The following is a 20,048-nucleotide window of genomic DNA, read 5'->3' on the forward strand; positions in this document are numbered from 1 at the left end:
GGTCAGACGATACGACAACTGCGATCCCGCTTCGCGCCAAACTCCACGGAGAAGGAAGCCGCGGCCTACATGCTGTCCGTTATAAGGAACTCCTTCCTCAACTTCCGGACGTGGACCTATGACATGATACAGTATTATCAGAACCAGATCCCTTATTAGATTCATGAAAAAACTAGCAATTTTTCCGTAACTTACTGTGTTTAATATGATTATAATGCACACAGTATGGTACGCGTGAAATAATTTCTGATTTTTTTTTCTTAGTGATAATACTAATATCAAGAAGCGATAATATCTATAGTGTCACTAATGCTGGATACAGGCTTATGGTTGATCTCCACGGAGATGGAAGCCGCGGCCTACATGCTGTCCGTTATAAGGAACTCCTTCCTCAACTTCCGGACGCGGACCTATGACATGATACAGTATTATCAGAACCAGATTCCTTATTAGGTTGATCAAACATTAGCAATTTGTCCGTGACTTCGTTCGTCTGTGGTTAACATGATTAGCTTATGAAATCAGTTTCGGTTGCGTGAAATAATTTCTGATTTTTTTTCTTAGTGATAATACTCATATCAGGAAGCGATAATATCTATAGTATCACTAATGCTGGATACAGGCTTATGGTTGATCTCCACGGAGAAGGTTGCGGCCTATGACATGATACACTAATATCAGAACCAGATTCCTTATTAGGTTCGAGAAAAAACTAGTTATTTGGCTATTGGTTAAATTACATAACTAGGCCCTAGGCTTCGCCCGCGTGAAATAATAATATCTTGAAAATCCTTCCTTAGTAATAAAACTGATATCAAGAAACGATAATATTCATAGTATCACTAATACAGGCTTATGGTTTTTTTTTCTTCTTCTGGCTTTACACAGATTAGCCAATGTCAGGTTTGTTATTTATTAAAGTTTAAGGCTTATGGTTGGTTTTGGCAATTTGTTATGTGATCTCGGTGAGGTAAGATTTAATTTAATATATCGAAATGGAAAAATAGTTATTATTAATAAGTAATAATAAATGTGGGATGAGGATAGAACAAAATAAATTGAATCCAATATTTGAGAAACAATATTCGGTTCCTTAATTAGATAAATAAATAATTGAAGAGTATTCAAAATGATCCTAAAAGTTATCATAATAAAAAGACGATGTTATATCATTTATAGCTTTACTTGTGTAGTATATAAATATATAAATGTTTCCTACGTACATACGTAATGTATGGTGTTTTATAAAAAATATTATATAGTGATTATAAACCTACAGAAAGATTTTTTGGTCACTGTTCTTTAAATATTAAGATCTTTGGTGACAATAAAAATATGAGTGTTTTTTCTGTCCGTCCGTCCGTCTGTCTGTCAGCGGGCTGTATCTCATGAACCATAATAGGTAGGTAGGTAGAGATGCAAGTTCGTCGAAAAAATTTCGTAGACGACATGCCCCGTTCGGAGTACTGTGTGAATAATTATACATTACTAGATGATACCCGCGACTTCGTCCGCGTGGATTTAGGTTTTTTAAATCCCGTCTTTCATTTTTCCTGATAAAAAGTAGCCTATGTCCTTTCCCGGAATGCAAGCTATCTCTGTACCAAATTTCATCAAAATCGGTTGAACGGTTGGGCCTTGAAAAGCTAGCAGACAGACAGACACACTTTTGCATTTATAATATTAGTATGGATTTGATTGATAAAATTCTTTCGAAAAAATATTTTTTATTGATATTTTGACCTATTTTTTTTTTCATAACGGAAATTGGAACGAGACGGAGTCTGGCTAGAATCTAATATCTAGAAAAAAGAGCGGTGACTAAAAAATCAAAATGTATGTATTAGATTGATGCGTAACTAAATGTTATTCTGTATCCGCTGGTGTTGTTAATTATATTGTATAGATTCTATTAAATTGAATAAAAAATAGCATATCACAGATTGCTTTTAAAGTAGAGATACTTCTACAGTCAGGCTGAGATTTCTAAAGCGAACTTTGACTTTGCTCAGACTTAAGACACTGTTAAAACGAGACAGCGTTATCTCTATACTACACATCGAACTTTAAATAGAGATTATCGGTAGAGTTCTCATTCTGAAAGGAGATCCGTGCTCAATAGTGGGCCAGCGATGGGGTTGACTTTACAATTCTATGGCCCAGGCACTTTCCACGCAACGGTCTAACGTGAATACATCCTTCGAATTGGAAAACAATCTGTGATATTATTATCAAAAATATAGTTTATCTGCAATAATGTTTCAATAAAACGTACTATGTTACCATTAAAAGAAAGTACCTATTTCTTATTTATTTATTTTATTTAAAAGTTTAATACTTGTGACTTATTGCTAACAAATAAAAATATAATGTTTATTTAATAATAATGAATCAATATTTTGTACATTCCTCCTGTAGTGATTCTATGTTGTTGGTATTAAAATAAATGGTAAGAATAAAATCTTGACTTTTATTCAATTGGAATCGAGTTGTAATTAGTAAGTATTGCAATGGAGTCTTTGCCTCTTTGTTCTCGCTGTTATAACTGTATTCGAATGGGTAAAGTCGATATTTAATTAAATATTCGCAAAACATTCGCAATTCGGTCTCCTCCATATTTATAGAGCGTCCTCGAACTTGCTCAGATTTAAGTTTCCGTTAAAACAAGATGGTGGTTACCGATTCTGAGCAAACCTAAATTTTAGAGTAAATTCTCAAGTTTTTAAATTTAATTTAGAGCTGTTAAACCTCGTGCCTTTAGCTACCAGCATCGTCTGTTGCGTCAGCGTCTATTGTTTAAATTTGTAGCGTGTTAAATGCAAAACTCGTCCTTTTTTTTATTTGGTCCCAATTTTCCGATCACGGTGAATATTTATATGTAAGTATTAAATTTTGATCGTGCGCCTACTAGATAGGGCGCCAATGGGCTAGAGCCAATCCGTTTGCGTAGGCCCTAAAAATTACGTAATGGTTTTTGGGGCTAGAGAAATAAAAATACATTGAAAAATTAAAATTAATTATCTTTATTATCACAGCTAGTTAAAAACGATAAATAGTATTCTAATTTTTTGATGACTTTCTTTATTTTGCTTACATCTAAATCAGGCAAATGTCCGTTGCTATGATCCGGGAATTTCTTAGAAAAATCCCCATTCTTTTTATCTGTTTTGCTTTTTGACTTGTTACACTTTGATTTTGCGTCTGATAATATTTGTATGAGGTGCGAGAAAGCTGCTTTGCTATAATAAAGGTTATTATCGTCTGACGGTCCTTGCAGTATGAGGTATACGTCGTTCTTCATCACATCTAAACTGGCTGTATCTGTCTGTATGTATTCACTCTGAAATTAAATAACATTTTATGAACAACTAGCTCATGCTCGCGACTTCGTCCGCGTGGACTACACAAATTTCAAACCCCTATTTCACCCCTTTAGGGGTTGAATTTTCAAAAATCCTTTCTTAGCGGATGCCTACGTCATAATAGCTATCTGCATGCCAAAATTTTAGCCCGATCCGTCCAGTAGTTTGAGCTGTGCGTTGATAGATCGGTCAGTCACCTTTTTCTTTTATATATTTAGACTAGAATCTAGACAGTCACAAGCGGTCGCAAATAAAAATTGAAGACAAGTTTTATTAGCTTTTAAAATTTGTTCCTTAACACAAATTTTTAAGGTTCAATTTTTAATGGAAGTTTCAAGTATATTGACAGTCAAAGCTTACTTGAAGACATTTTTGAACGACAGACTCCACAGCCAAGTCAGCATCATCAAAATTGGCATTAGAGCTCAAATTGGTAGAAATATCAAGTAAGTATGTTGCTGCTTCCAACGGTTCAATTTCTCCATTAAAATATCTTGCGATGAATGCATATGACGCTAACACATTAGCCATGTTATATCTTATGGCTTCTGATGGTTTGATACTCTGAAAAAAGAATTAGGATGTGTACTTATGAAAATTTACTCCAATTTCCGGTATCTTGGTTCGCTCTTCCAACACGAGGGTATGGTCTTCCAAATAGTAGGGGAGCCTAATGCCCGGTTTCTGAACTCGTCAGTTATGTTCTCATTGTTATGTATAAGATAAATGTCGTTTAACTGTCCATGCGTTTCTGAATACAACAAAATCTATGAAACCGATAACCAGTTCATTATTCTGTCACTAGATGGGTCTGTTACAGGAAACGAGTTTGAAATGCATATTATTATTTTATTTCGCCACCAACACTAGTTTTTTAAGTAATAGTATTTTTTTAATGCTAAATAAGTGGCTAAGCACTGTTTTTGCAAAGTAACGAACAACTTACAATTAAAATACTTTTTAATCTAAAAATACGCAAACCATGAACTACTTACTGACAGATGAAACGTCAAATAACTTTATGGAATAGATAAACGGCGCACATTGGCCAGTTAAGTTTGAACGGAGTTTATCTTGCAGTGCGTGGTAAGAGACTAAATAGGGATTTACTAAGAGTGTCGTGGGGAACTATTGGATTGTGAAGATTAGGTGCTAAAAAGAAAAAGGTCATAAATGATGAAAGGGGTGAAATCCCCACCAGTGAATGGGATTACCCTTTGGGTAGGGAGTGGGTAGAGAGAAATGCGAATGTTGAGATGGATGTGTGGTGTGACAAGGAAGGAATCAGTACCCATATTATAATTATGCGAAAGTGTGTTTGTTTGTTGGTTTGTACTTCAATCACATCACAACAGAGCAACCGATCAAAGTGATTTTTTGCATGCATATAGTTAAAAAAAAAAAACCTGGAGAGTGACATAATATGCTACTTAGGCTAGTATAAAATAGTTCTTACAGTGAGGGAACTAAACTTTAGTACAGTTTTTATATCTGGACATAGTTTCAAGTGTTGATTTTCCTCATTCCCTTCCTTTATTTCTTCTAGAATCTTCTTTTCTTTTCTATAACTCCACCATGGTTCCCATTGAGGTATAATGGTACCCACATCACCTCCACTAAGCATAGCATCAAATTCATTTCTTTCATCTTCTGTTAGTGCACTCCATAGAGCATTAGGGTCGTCTAGATTTAGGTCTTTGATTCTTGTGTGTAAATCTATGTCAGAGCCATCGTCTGAGTCTATTTCTTCTATGTTCTCTGTAATAAGATCATAATATGTAGGTATATGTCAATTAAAAAAAAAACAATCAGGTGTCAGAAATAAAGCTTATATTATTACTAGCTTATGCACACAACTTCATCCACATGGACTATTTTTTCAAATCCCTATTTTACCTCCTTAGGGGTTGAATTGCCAAAAATCCTTTCTTGGCGGATATCTCCATCATAATAGCTATCTGCCTGCCAAATTTCAGCTCGATCAGTAGTTTGAGCTGTGCATTGATAGATCAGTCAGTCAATCACCTTTTTCTTTTATATATTTAGATAGATAAATGCATTTTTCAGCATTTTGTTGACATGTACAAGTTCCCTACAAAAGACTTGTAGCTACAGCAGTGGATGTCTATTGGTTGACAAACCAAAATGTAAGTCATTTTGAAACGTAACTATGAAATAAAAATTTGAAAATCAAGTTCATGAACAGACCTGGTTCATTTTCTGAGTCTTCTAAAATTTTTTCATCATCAATATTTTCTTTGTGCATTCTTTTCAGGATATCAATCATTTTGTTTTTTGATTCATCATCAACTTGATATGACGCCAGTTCTTCATTGACACACTCTCTGTAGAAACTCTCAGAGCATTCTGAATGCTTCTCTGACTTGTAGCAGCTCAGGGAGCAGTAGAATACTTCACAGCGCGGACAGCAGTACTTGCTTGGATTTTCATTACATCTAAAAGATTTAGGACAAAATATGATAGTTTAAATATACAAAAGGAAAAGCTGACTGATTGATCTATCAACGCCCAGCTCAAATTACTGGACGGATCGGGCTGAAATTTGGGATGGAGATAGCTATTATAATTAAGGCATCTGCTAAGACGATTTTTGAAAATTCAACCATTAAGGGGGTAAAATAGGGATTTGAAGTTGTGTAGTCACAAGTTACTGGTATAAGCTAGTATAACATATTTATGAATAAGGATATAAGTACGGTTGATAAGGTCGCCTTTTGTTTTTAAATATGTCCTGTATTTTTTGTTCTTTGTCATAGTATTAAGCAATTAATGTTTAAATAAATAAATAAATAGGTACCTACATAAGAAAATGATTTGTTGATGCCTAATATGCTTAATTGATTTCACTGGGCAAGCAAAGTGTACCCAAGTTGGTATCTAGATGGGCGACTAATTTTAGCGTCTTGGTTTCCTCCATGCCTCTGAGAGCATGATTAGCCGTCGACCCTGGTTAATATCGCTAACATCTTTTATCGATTAATAATAATCGTTACACTTTGAGTCGAAATCTCGTAGAGTCGAGTCAAATAATTCCAAGAATGCCCCTATCATAATATGATGAAAGGAGGAACACGAAATAGAGACGACGATCGTCAGAGCTAGCTAACCAACTCTATCTAACAACTAACTAATGTCTTCTGAAATGCCAAAAGTATTTACAAAATATTATTCAATACTTACAAGCCGCATAACCTATCCGGCTTCGAGGATGTCTCGTTCGACATTATTGCCCGTTTTTTACTTCATCATCTAGTTCAACGTGTTAGTGCAAAAATGCTTTTTGTTTGGAGTTACCTAGTACCTACTGAAATGAAAAACAACACAAAAATAAAACAGCAAAACAAAGCGAAATACATAACACAAACGTAGTGATTATTGATTATATACTCTTTGATTATTACCTATATTCCCTTTGCTCTTTGGCGAAAAAAAATCGTCTGATCCAGTGGTTACATACTCTTTGTATTGATCTAGCATTGACACAGATATTAGATTTATACCTACAGATATGCAACTAGCGTGGCCTCCTCAGTCCCTCTCGCTCAAGCAGAGTACTTACATTACTAACTTGTGAAATGTTATTCTTTCTATTTTACGTCCGCTTCGGTTATTGTAGCTCACCAACCCTTCATTACACAATAACTTCAAAAACAACAAAACAAATCAATTATTAATTCTTTAAGATATTTGAGTCAACATAACCTCACTTCACGTTGTTCGTCAAGATCTCACGTTCAAAATACATCTCGACAAACAAAAAAAGTGGCCACAGTGATAAGGATAAAAATGGTCGAAATGATCATATCATCACTTGTAGTCTGTGTTGATTAGCACTACTGTAGTCAATATATTTACTCTTTGATTAGCATTATTAATGAGTACAGTGCGACAAGGCTCTTTTGACGCGTGGTGAAAATTGGAACTAAAGTTGTATCCCCTTTGTTCTTGTTTGAATAGTCTGCCTTTGTTATACAACAGCACCCTCCTGTCAATGTCATTCAAAGGAGTAGCTGTAGAACAAAACTGCAAACAAATGAAATCTCCCCAATTTTACGGAATATAGGTATTGAAAATGTCAGTAGGTATTGAAAACTAAAACCGTACTTTTGACATGCAATTTGACACATAGAGTTAAAATGGCACGTGAAAAGTAGTTTTTTACACATTATATTAAATTTTCAAAACAAATCAATTATTTATTTCTAATACTTGAGTCAACATATAACCTCAATTCACGTTGTTTGCTACAATCTCATATCACGTACAAAATACATTATGACAAACAAAAATACTGACCACGATAAGGACAAAAATAAATTGATTGTAAATTGATCTCTTGAAAAGAGCAACCGCCGAGTTTCTTGCTGGTTCTTCTCGGTAGGAACGGCATAACCGAACCAGTGGTAAATTAAACTAGTTGACGACTCAAAAGCACTTGCAAAAGTTTACTTGAATTAAAATCTATTCTATTATTTTCTATTCTATTCTAATAATCATTCGTCATGTTCTAATAATAGCTTAGATGCTATGTCGCTTTAACAGCAAGAGTCACAACCTACACCTTCTACAGGTATTTATTCCGAGCAGTACGACAAGGATCTTTTGGCACGTGGCCAAATTCGGATCTAACGCCGCCATCTTGTGAAGTGGCACTTTTTGATAATTTGCTCGGTCGGCAATCGGCATTGACTCCGGTACTGTGTTCTGTGGTGGTTCTGTGGGCATTGGTCGGGCATATTGCTGTTCTATGTTGTGTTGTTTTTGTTAAATTTTTGAAAAATATGCCGAAAGCAATAGAAAGTGGTGTCAGAGAAGTAGTGTTAAAAGTTACAGAGTTTTTTTTGAAGGAGAAAGAGCTGGATGATCCGATAATTCCATTCAACAGAGTAATGATCGAGTTGCCGCTGCTACAGGTAAGTGTTACCATACTGGGAATCCCAAAGTCCCAGCCGATTGCAATAAATACAATAATTTCTTTAATATGCAATAATGTTTTTTTTGTTCTTCAGGTGTTTCTTTACGTACTGTAGTAAGAATTACAAATGAAGGAAGATTGGCTAAAGAATCATCCAGTAAAATGCCACCAGTAAAGAAGAGAAAAATAAGAAAAGACAAACTTATGATGGATGATGTTGCTATCGGTGTTTTACGGCGGAAAATTCACGAATTTTATACCATGAGGAATGAAATTCCAACAATAAAGAAGTTACATTGTGTACTTAAAGAAGAAATTGGATTTGAAGGTAGTCGAGAAATTCTAAGACAGCATATGAAAAAGATCGGTTTTCGATTTGGCGAAACAGGGGAAGGGAAGGGAAAATGCTGGCAGAAGGATGGTGATATAGATAAACAATTTGAAAAATGAATTAGATAAACTATTTATCATAGAAGTATGTTCAGATGAAGAAAGTAGTTACAATGGTGAAGATAGTAGTGAAAACTATGATAGTGAAGATTTCTATATTCGGCCGCTTGTAGTTCACAGAGACCATAATGTGGTTTAAATTTACTTGATTTCTGTTCCCCCAAATTTATATTGTGCTAATATTATATCGCAGTCATTTTTTTGTTGCATAAATTATTAATCAAAAAGTGCAAAATGAGCGAGTGAAATTTAAATTTGCGAAACGCATCACCATTGGTCGTACAGAAACGTGACGTCATGGTTCACGTTTCGCATTTACCGTCATCATCTATCGCTTTTGCATTTTATTGAATAAATAAATCATTCATTTACCTACTATAATATTATGAGAAGTTTATTTGTAGGAAGTAATCTCAGAAACTGCTAAATAGATTTTGAAAAATTCTTTCAAAACTACTTATTCTTAAATGATATAGGCTATGTTTATTTATTTTTTAAATTAGAGATAGCTACGCAAATTATTGTAATAATGTGAATTAAGTCGGGAAAAATCGTAACTAAAAGCTTCCGTGGCGTGCACTGCGTAAATGGTTTTAAGATACACGAAAACAATGTTATGATGGAATTGTTTATTTTAAAAAGTCTGAACAAACATAATATGTACCTATATTTATCTTTTGAGGTTAACTCACAATTACCATTTTTGTGATTTTCAAATGTGGTTTGCCTTCGAAGGTGTTTACTGACATAGTACCATTATCAAAATAAATTTTTTTCATCATCTCAGGTATTTAATTTAAACCAAAATTGCCAGTTTCATTTAAATTAAAATAATATCTTAGGAGATGTCACAAAATAAAAATAATGATTACTTATTCCAATGTACGAATGTATCCGACTTAACTCACAATTATTAACGTATTAATAACTGTTTTCCGCAAAATGTTCATAAATTATAGCATAAGCTTTCTCAGATAATCCACCATTCTATTAGTGGAAACCGTATGAAAATCCGTGCAGTAGTTTTACTAAAAATCCGTATAAACCCCAAAAGAAACTAAAATCTCATCTCTACATAGTATAAAATAAATTCGCTTCCCGCTGTCTGTATGTACCTATGTACCTATATCGACACCTCCCACGTAAGTTGTTGTATCCCCAAAACCGCAACTTTCAGTAGAGCGTTTTAAAGATACAAATTGAAATTAAAGCTTCATTTTTCAATATTTTTTGTGAAATTCGGTATATGGTTATAATTTACAGTACTTTTAACTATTCTGAAAAATATTTAGTAAAAATACTTCAAATTTCTGAGATTTTGTTCATACAACATTTTACGTGGTGTTTTATCTTTGGAAAATGTTGTATGTGATACTTACAACAACTTACAGGGGAAAACAAGGACTGTGTGTCATTGTATGTGTTAATTACAACGGTGTACGTTGCTTAAATTATAAAATAGTATTGTATGTGTGATACTATTCATCATTTTCAACAAATAGAAGTCTTCTGCTGGACATAGGTCTCTTGTAGGGACTTTCAGTCACCACGCTCTTGCGTCTCCTGAATCCAGCGGCTCCCTGAGACTCATTCGATGTCATTTGTATACATAGTGTGGGTCTGCCAACGCTGCGCTTTCTGGTGTGAGGTGCAAGTACTTTAGGACCCCAACGTCTATGAGTCCTTTGAATTATTTGCCCCGGCCATTGCCACTTCAGCTTCCCAAACCGTTCATGTCAGGTACTCTGGCTTTTGGACAAATATCCTCATTGCAGATTTGATCACGTAGAGAAACTTCAAGTATAGCTGTCTCCATCACCCACTTAGTGACTCTGAACTTTCTTATGTGTCACATCTCAAATCCATAATATTATGTCATCACTGGCAACATGCGCTGTTCGAAGACTTAGTTTCCGTACGCTGCCTAGCTGAATCGGACTCGGTGGCTGATCTGTTTCTCGAAATTACCTACTCGACTTACCTAACTTGGTTGTGTGTCCAGTTTTACACCTCTTCTATAATTTTGAGCAAAGAGCTCTCAAAGACTACTGGGTGGGCCGAAACATAGGTATTAGACATGCTTTTCGTCTTAGTCATGTTCATTTTCAGGCCCACCTGTTATGAAACTTTAATAAGGTCACTGTGCAGTACATCCGGTTTCCCAGTCTCTGCGATAACAACTATGTCATCGAAAAATCGAAGGTGAGTAGCTATTGATGTTAATGTCAAGTTCATTCCAATCCAGAAGCTTAAAGACGTGTTCTAAAGTAGCAGTAAAGAGCCTCGGAGAGTTGCGTCTCCCGTTAAGTGTTACTCTCTGTCACTGCAATTGGATTGGTCTCCTCGTCTGGCCCTGTATGTGGACTGACATGGTGGTGTTTTCGTACAGGTACCTACTTCAGCATTTGTATGTACCGGTAGTCAATCCGGAATCTCAATAGCGACCTTAATACAGCCCAAATTTCCACTGAATCGAAAGCTTCTCAAAGTTCACAAACGCTTAGCAAAGTGGCCGATTATAGTCTTCAGTTATATGTATGTATAAAATGTTGCAGCTTCTGAATGTGATCTATGGTGCTTAAGATTTGAGAATCAAGCTTGTTCAGGATGCTGAAAGTCGTCGAACCTATTAGACTGACTTACGATAACAACAGCTTGTAGACATGTCTCTAAAGCGAAATGAGTCTATGTTCTTCTTGAGTAATGTTTAACTTTGTAATTACAGGTATGCAATAAACCAAATTAACTGAATATAAGATTCACTATTAATTTGCACACCAGAAGGTACCTAGTAGAATGTGTAAGGTGACTCAATTAATACAAAAACTGCTTCTGTATGCAAATTCCAGTGAATAAACTATTATTTATTAAGGTGTATCGCCTTTTTTGAAGAACAGGACCGTTACACTACAAACAAATCATCTTTTAAAATTTTGAAAATAAATAATAAGAACCACTACGCTCCTGTGCCATGCTCTTATATTTTGCCAATATTTTTAAGCTCTGCTCCACTCTATGATATCTTTCTTCTTCTGAGTCGTTCACTCTTGACAGAGTGGTCGTGGCTATGAATTTTTCACTGATGCTCGTGCGATCTCCCTCCAGCGACTTCTGTTGGTGGCATTATGTGCACACGTGGAGACAGGCGTGTTGGTGCGGAGTGGATTAAGTCTGTCCACCTAGTTGGGGAACGCCCACGTGGCCCGTGTACCCTCCACCTGACCTTATACCACGAGGTGTTCGATGGTAACACTCTTCCTCGTAATGTGCCCAAAGAACTTGGTATGGTATCTTATATCCGGCGTTAAAGTTCCGAAGTTGCGTGTTTGTGTATCAGAGATCTACCGGTAGGCAAATGCATCTGCTCTAGATTGTAGTCACATTTGTTGTCTTTTTTTCCATGAGCTTGAGAGTATGGTCATAGAAATTATTTATTATTTTCGGACGATAGGTCGTAAGAAAGTCTCAACCACCTGGACAGTCCCTACCAACCTATTATTGGTAAGGTAGGCTCTGAAATAATACAATATTGTGTTGATTTTTGGTTACTTACATGATATCCTAGTGGTATTATAAGCGAGTACTTATTTCACTATCTATCATAGGTTTACATCGTCATCATCGAAACTTTAGCTTTGTTTTATTGGCGTGCAATGTTGTATGTAAGAAAAAAAAAATGTCATAGCAACGTAAAATATAGCATGTGATCATACAATAAAATTTTGAGTACAAATGCCGATGTAAAATGTTGTATGTATTACTTAACACAAAATCAATATAATTCTGCAACGTAAACGGTTTGTATGTCTTATACAACACAGTTTTTTGTATCCTCAACGACGTAAATTGTTGTAAGTAATCTATACAATAGTTTAGCTTGGCATCACTATTAACTTAGTAAAATATGATAATAGAATAAAAAAATGCGTAGACAACCGAGATATATCGGAGACTTGACTCACAAACCTGGTGTTTGAAGTCCGGCGTGATCTGTTGTATGTGTTACATACAAGGCGCAAATGCGTGACTTCGACCTACGTAAAACGTTGTAAAGGTCGATGTGATGTTTTACGTCGTCATCGTTTGTAAAATACAACATTATACGTCTCATAAGTACCTTAAAAAATAGCATTTTTAGCATTTTTTAAATTTGAATGTGTAAAATAGATAAAAATAGGCATTGTTATGTAAAAAACGCAAAATGCCAATTTTGTGGCTTACAACAACTTACGTGGAGGTGTCGATATATTGAACGCGTAGATCTTTTAAACTAAGCAATAGATTTTAATGCGGTTTTCACCAGCAAATAGAGTGATTCAAGAGGAAGCTTTTAATTCTCAAAAAATTAGAGATCCCTAGAAAAATTGAAATAAGTCGGAAAAAATCCTCTCATTTGAGTTTCCGAGGCGTGCGCTGCCTAAATGGTCAAAGTTACACGAAAACAAATATTTTAGTAGACGGTAGGTACGGACGGTATTTTGAGTTATTAGGTAGGTAGCTACCTAATAACTCAAAATAAATTATTATAGGTTGAAAGGTTCAGGACCTTTCAAAGGTTTTATTACTCTTTCTCGGCGTGGAAACATGGGTTCCGTTAAAATCATCACACAAAACTTACTCGATTTTCAACATATTCCCCTGAAAGTCAGGAGATTTCAGACGAATATGTTGAAGGAGGCAGCCTTTGTTTTCTCAATCGTCAAGTGTCCCCTTTGTTCACAGCCTTTGTTCTTGTTTGAATAGTCTAAGCCTTTGTTCTACAACAGCGCCCCCATGTTAATGTCACTCAAGTGCCAGCGCCCCCCTGTTAATGTCACTCAAGTGCCAAAGAGATCTTATAATAAACACAATATAGATCTATTATATTATGCGTACAAAATGACTTCTCACGTGCTATTTAATTTATGTATCATCTAGCTGATGCCCGGGACTTCACCGCGTGGAATTAGGTTTTTTAAAATCCCGTGGAATTTTTTTGATTTTCGGGATGAAAAGTAGCCTCACTCCCTAAATTCAAGTACCCTTATATAAATGCGAAAGTGTGTTTGTTTGTTGGTTGTCCTTCAATCACGTCGCAACGGATTGATGTAATTTTTTGTATAGATAAAGACCTGGAGAGTGACATAGGCTACTTTTTATCCCGGAAAATCAAAGAGTTCCTACGGGATTTTTAAAAAACTTAATTCCACGCGGACGAAGTCGCGGGCATCAGCTAGTTATCGATAAATACTTGATAACCTTACCTACAAATTTTATTATTAAATTGAGGCTAATACCGTTTGTTATGTACACAAACTCTAAACTAAACTAAAATGATACGTCTAAATCTATTGCTATCTCTTTCATAATTTTGCCTGCAGAAAAGGATACAAATTATGACGAACAGTTGTAAATAAGATCGTACTATACTAATAGGTAGTTTTGGCAACTAAATTTAGTTTGAGCAGAAATTACGAACTAGTTTTTTTCAGTTTTGATAATGTGTAGGCACTTTTTTCGTATAAATTCACATTTTGGTTAATGCTAATGGTTATTAATAAAATTCGATAGGTACTATATGAATGTACGAAGTAAGCACAATCCTTCCTATTACGTGTAGGTACCTATCTATTGTTTCAAGTAGGATGTTAAACACAAAGTTCGGCCGAATCGCTTTATGGTTATGTTTTCTCTTAAAAACTAAAAACGTATTACTGTCTCTTTCTTACTTGTGAAAATTTAGTTAAGCTAGAGCAGTCCAATGAACTGTTTTCTATAAGACAATAAGGAAACTCTAAAAACTTACGACCTCTGGGTTCTAGCCTTTTTGAGCTTTGTCAATGTCAAGTGTCAGCCACAGACTGCTTTAGTATGTATTTTTAATCTGGAGGGCGATTGTCTAAAATCATTATTACAATCTCAATTGTTCTGATTGGCTGAATTTGCGCGATTCTTGTTGCAACAATGCATTGTGGCCAATAGTGAGCGAGCATTAACCAATCAGAGATGACTGCGATCGTGACATTGTAGCTGTCAAACAACCGCGGTAGAGCCACTGTATTCACCAAGTAATGAATGAATTAAATCCTTGTAGTCGACATTTTGACAGCTACAATAAGTTGGTGGTGTACTGTCTGTGCCTGTGCCTTTTGTTTTGTTTACAAACAATATGACTTTATGCTGTTTTCCTAATTTCAAATGCTTTTGTGTTAATTTCAAAAATTAAATCATTGATAATGTGTGAACCAGAAGTAGTTGAAGATTTTTACGGAGTCTACCTTCTTTACAATATAAATCCAACATATAAGGGTCGCACTTACATAGGATACACTAGAGACCCAAATAGAAGAATAATGCAGCATAATAGAGGTACCTGGGCTGGTGGTGCGCATAGGACTAGCAATCGAGGACCTTGGTAACACCTTAACTTTCTCACGCTTTAATTTCTCAGTCCAAAAATTCGTTCAAAAAATGATAAGGACTACATTTTTACGGTGTATGCATGTAGGACGTTCTCTGTCGTCCATAGGTATAGTAGGCGACAGGTCGAGATGGCAATCGGAGAGGGAATGCCCCGCACACCCGCACAGCCCTCGCGCTTACCCGGTGCGGGCGAGCGCGGGTGATGTTCGAGTGTGCGGGGCGTCGCCCCGCCTCATACCCCGATCATTGCAATCTCAACCTGTCATGTAGGTACTTACACTTAATATTATAAATGCAAAAGTGTGTTCTCTGTCTGGCTGCTAGCTTTCCCATCTGTTCATCAGATTTTGAGGGTACAGAGATACCTTGCCTACCAAGGACGGACACAGTATGGTACTCTTCGCCCTGGAAAATTAAAGAGTTCTTAGGAAATCTTAAATTTTTCAGGTTTTTTGAATAACTTAAATCCACGTGGACAAAGTTGTGGGCTTCATCTATTTAGTACACAGCTAATTTGCATCTTGGGGACATCATTATATAGGCTACTTTTAAAAGATTTCCCAGGTGATCAATATAATATAAAAAAGGAAAAGGTAACTGACTGACTGACTGACTGATCTATCAACGCACAGCTCAAACTACTGGACGGATCGCGCTGAAATTCGGCATGCAGATAGCTATTATGACGTAGGCATCTGCTAAGAAAGGATTTTTCAAAAGTCAACCCCTAAAGGGGTAAAATAGGGGTTTAAGTTTGTATGAAAGTCTGTCAGTTTTGAAGTGTCTATAAAGAAGCTTTTTAATATTTTTGCAATTAGCAGTATGACATATATTTTATTAAGCTCATATGTTAAAATCTCATTGTTAAAGATCAACCCTAAGGGTGTAAAATAGGGGTTTAAAATTTGTTTTGTCTACGCGGACGAAGTCGCAGGCATAAGCTAGTTTTAAATAAACCTAAATCCACATAATATATTATACAAAGTCGCAGGCATCATATTCTAGTATTTACTATAATATTTTTATTATTTTGAATACCTAGGTACAGTACGCGGCCGAAAGTGATGAACATCGATCTTTAGAAGGAGATAGCAGATTTGTAGAGCACTGTCTCGGTCGTTGAGACAGACAAAATGTCATATGGGTACGAGTGACAGAGACAACACTCTACAAAGCTGAAATGTCATTCTAAAGGCTGATGTTCATCACTTTCGGCCGCATACTGTAATATGTATATTATGTCATAATATCCTTATTCATTTTAGGAAAATGGTAATGATAATCCATGGATTCCCAAACAATATATCAGCACTAAGAGTAAGTTGAATTTATCAATTCAACCTTTAACACTAAGCAATTACTATACTTAGGCTGAGATTTATAGAGCGCACTTAGACTTTGCTCAGACTTAAGATTGAGTTAAAACAAGAGATTTATGTGAGAGATATAAATTTGTCTCGTTTTAACTCTGACTTAAGTCTAAGCTAGGTCAGAGTGCGCTCTATAGATCTCACCCTAAGTTCAACTTACTTATAAAATTTAAATCACAGTTTGAATGGGCTTGGCAAAATCCAAACAAAACGACAAGATTGCAACACCTAGACCTAAAGAAAATACCCAGAAAAGAAACTGAGTATCAGTTCAAACTCAGAGTCCTAAGCGAAATGTTGAGAGTCGGCCCATGGTGTAGACTTCCTTTGATGATAAGGTGGCTGGAAAATGAATATAGAGAGGAGTTTCCTGTAAGTATTCATTCAGTTAGAGGTATCAAGACAGTCTCTTTCTATCTGCACCATATTACTCATTTGCGAGGGTGGTGACCCCTTACCTTTAGGCTCTATCGTAGGGGTTTGCTTGGAATAGCAATGCGGTGGGTTCCCAGTTCTTAGATCAGCATACAATTAAGTGAAGTCCAAATTTTATTTTGACTATATATATATATACCTAATATTAACAATATTATGGACCAACAAATTCCTGAAAGGCCGGCAATGCATTGGCGGTTCCTCTGGAGCTGCAAATGTTCATGGGCGGCGGTATCACTTAACATCAGGTGACCCACATGCTCTTTCCTCCCTTTTTTTTTACTAAACATGGGCAGTCTAAACTGGGAAATGAAAATGCCATTCAGATTTGTCTGTCACCCATCTACTTATCGACTTGGCTAAATGTTGCTTACCTAGCAAAATTGAATGATATTATAATACTACTAGATGATGCCTGCGATTTCGTTCGCGTGGATTAAGGTTTTTTAAAAATCCCATAGGAACTCTTTAATTTTCCGAAATAAATAGCCTATGTCCTTCCCCGGAATATAAGCTAACTCTGTACCAAATTTCATCAAAATCGGTGTAACTGTTGGGCTGTGAAAAGCTAGCAGACAGACAGACAGACAGACATACTTTCGCATTTATAATATTAGTATGGAAGTATGGATATCGATGTGCTGTTGTAACTCATCAAGGTGACATGCCTCTCTGTCAACTAATCCATCCATCCACCTATCCATCAGCCTGCATGCAGCTAGAGCTTTTTGGAGAGACTTGAAAGTTGTCATTTTTTTTAAGTACCTCTATGTAATAAGCATTAACGTTATCCTTTAATACATTTTTAGCCTGAAAGAAAACCACCCGATCACATGACCGTCATCCAAGGCCCAGTTAAAAGCTACAACCACAAGAAAACCAAAGACATTACCTCCGTTCCCACCATAGAGTGCCTATTGTGTTCTGGTTACTTGAAAGATACGGAAAAACTCAGTTGTACAAGCGCGACCTGTGAACTAGTATCACATATCAATTGTTTGGCAAACCTATTTCTTTCGCCGGGTGAATATATTCCGATAAATGGTTATTGCCCATTTTGTAATACGAAATTGAAATGGGGTGATCTGATACGGAAAATGAATGGATATGATCAAGGCACCAAAAATGATGAACCTGGTGATGATAATGAAAATGATAAAGTTTATACAGAACATAGAGGTTTTGATAATTTTGATGATATTGATCATGTAGTTAGCACACAGGACAATTTCGACAATGATGATGTTATTTGTACTCAAAATTATGATGATGTCGCATGTACACAGGATAGAGTATTTGTCGATAATCTTGACGATGATGATGATGATGACGTCATTTGTACCCAAGATAAATTCGGTAATGTTGATGATGTAGTTGAGAGACGAGATGAATATAAGACTGGCGATAAAAATCATGAATCTGATGATAGTGATGATGAAGTACTTTTTAAACGTTATAAAGTTTACGATGATCAACCTTCCTGGTTCCTTGACTGTAATGAAAATTTATGACCAAAACTTCTATTTTAAATTTTTGATCATTATTATAAAAAACCGGCCAAGTGCGAGTCAGGCTCGCGCAACGAGGGTTCCGTACTACAGTCGTATTTTTTCGACATTTTGCACGATAATTCAAAAACTATGATGCATAAAAATAAATAAAAATCTGTTTTAGAATGCACAGGTAAAGCCGTTTCATATGATACCCCACTTGATATAGTTGTCTTATTTCGAACATTGAAAATAAGTACTAATTTTAGTTCATGACCACAATTTTTTTTTGTGTGATGTAACCACACAAAAAAAAACGGTTGTGTTCACGGTTTTCAGATTTTCCCCCTAAAGCCAGCTGTAAGACCCACCTACCTGGCAAATTTCATGATTCTAGGTCAACGGGAAGTACCCTGTAGGTTTCTTGACAGACCGACAGACAGACAGACAGACAGACAACAAAGTGATCCTATAACTGTTCCGTTTTTCCTTTTGAGGTACGGAATCCTAAAAAAAGATGAAAATGATGATCTTTTAAAACGACGTTAAAAAACATGAAGGTCCTTTTTGATGTTTGGAATGCAATAAATGTTTAAAACAATGAAAAGTTTTATTTCACCAATATATTAATGTTTTAGTAATAACAATAAACAAATACCTACTTATACCAACTATCTACTTAAAAATGAGATTTTTGAATAAATATTTTACCACTAAAGGTGGTCTGTTTAGTAAATTGCAAATTGCTTTCGTGTAAAAAATGTCATTACTTTCTCTCGTAAAAGTAACTGAGTAGGTAGCACGTCCTTATTGGAACTTCCTTTCACCGAGTCATCAGGCATATGGAGCTATCGAGTGTGTGTCTGGACATGGAATATTAATTATTTACAAATAACTGACTGTCTGCCTGTCTGACTAAGTAGATGAATCGCTTTTGGTCTGAGATCCCGATTTCCACAGACCCTTTTTACCCGGTACTCAGCTAGATAAAAGTATTTTTTGTCAATACATAAACGAATATGCCGCGGGTTGCCTAAAAAAATACGAATAGGTATAACAGGTTTCCTGAATAATATTGTTATCTTCAACCATTTGTTAATCAACGAATACGGTACCTATTTGACAACTAGTCAAATCAGTAACTTTTTATCAAACATCAAAACGTGCACCTACGAAGTAGTACTTAGAAATTCTTTGACGCGCACTTATTATGCGATGTTCTATGAAATACTGGAATTTGGGTCACACCATAATGGCGTACTTTTTTAGTTTAATCGATAATAACAAAGGACGTGGATTTTACGTATTTTGGAAGTCTGTTTAAAAATATATATCTATTATATTTTATATATAAATTTATATATTATATAAATTTATTATTTTATATATTATATATAAAAAGATCTCTATTTAAAAATCACTTAAAAATAATTTTTAATATAGTCAAATACCCAACCCAATTCAATACCAATCGAGAGCAGTAGTTAAGCAGAGAGAATAGGAACAAGAAAAGGTTAGGCAACCTTAATAAAATTGGCCAAGAGTCACGGTTGTTCTTGTTTTCGGTCGCGTTCTAAAATTTGCAAATTTTCAAATATTCAAA

The 20,048-nt window shown here is 35.5% G+C and overlaps 2 protein-coding genes and 1 long non-coding RNA gene across 4 annotated transcripts; 2 read left to right on the plus strand and 1 right to left on the minus strand.

The window, feature by feature from the left end:
* LOC138402792 (uncharacterized) lies at window positions 1–1,388 on the plus strand. Its single transcript, XR_011237129.1, has 3 exons — window positions 1–453; window positions 700–851; window positions 928–1,388. It is a non-coding gene; the product is annotated as an uncharacterized lncRNA (long non-coding RNA).
* A 1,615-nt stretch (window positions 1,389–3,003) lies between these two features.
* LOC117985044 (zinc finger HIT domain-containing protein 2) lies at window positions 3,004–13,510 on the minus strand. 2 transcript variants are annotated; one of them, XM_069500572.1, is made up of 5 exons: window positions 13,367–13,510; window positions 5,571–5,818; window positions 4,819–5,120; window positions 3,723–3,926; window positions 3,004–3,340 (listed from the first exon to the last, which is right to left on the minus strand). In XM_069500572.1, exons 1-5 carry the CDS (start codon window positions 13,378–13,380, stop codon window positions 3,014–3,016), a joined length of 1,095 nt encoding a protein of 364 aa, XP_069356673.1. In that variant the 5' UTR covers window positions 13,381–13,510; the 3' UTR covers window positions 3,004–3,013. The 2 variants fall into 2 exon arrangements, with proteins under 2 accessions (XP_069356673.1, XP_034827625.1); XM_034971734.2 differs by lacking the exon at window positions 13,367–13,510 and adding an exon at window positions 6,564–6,735.
* A 1,366-nt stretch (window positions 13,511–14,876) lies between these two features.
* On the plus strand, window positions 14,877–18,671 carry slx1 (Nuclease slx1). Its single transcript, XM_034971955.2, has 4 exons — window positions 14,877–15,142; window positions 16,416–16,467; window positions 16,701–16,892; window positions 17,765–18,671. Exons 1-4 carry the CDS (start codon window positions 14,964–14,966, stop codon window positions 18,464–18,466), a joined length of 1,125 nt encoding a protein of 374 aa, XP_034827846.1. The 5' UTR covers window positions 14,877–14,963; the 3' UTR covers window positions 18,467–18,671.
* The last annotated feature ends 1,377 nt before the right edge of the window (window positions 18,672–20,048 follow it).

Source organism: Maniola hyperantus, chromosome 9 (assembly GCF_902806685.2).
Source record: "Maniola hyperantus chromosome 9, iAphHyp1.2, whole genome shotgun sequence".
In the NCBI taxonomy this organism is placed as follows: domain Eukaryota; kingdom Metazoa; phylum Arthropoda; class Insecta; order Lepidoptera; family Nymphalidae; genus Maniola; species Maniola hyperantus.

Bases quoted from the DNA above. Each gene is read 5' to 3' on its own strand.
- LOC117985044 (XM_034971734.2), bottom strand. From the start codon at position 6,607: ATGTCGAACGAGACATCCTCGAAGCCGGATAGGTTATGCGGCTT. The intron at 3,927-4,818 runs GTAAGAACTATT...TTCTTTTTTCAG, and splicing joins TAAAGTTTAGTTCCCTCACT to AGTATCAAACCATCAGAAGC. The intron at 3,341-3,722 runs GTAAGCTTTGAC...ATTTAATTTCAG, and splicing joins TCGTTCAAAAATGTCTTCAA to AGTGAATACATACAGACAGA.
- slx1 (XM_034971955.2), top strand. From the start codon at position 14,964: ATGTGTGAACCAGAAGTAGTTGAAGATTTTTACGGAGTCTACCTTCTT. The intron at 15,143-16,415 runs GTAACACCTTAA...TATTCATTTTAG, and splicing joins ACTAGCAATCGAGGACCTTG to GAAAATGGTAATGATAATCC. The intron at 16,893-17,764 runs GTAAGTATTCAT...ATACATTTTTAG, and splicing joins AATATAGAGAGGAGTTTCCT to CCTGAAAGAAAACCACCCGA.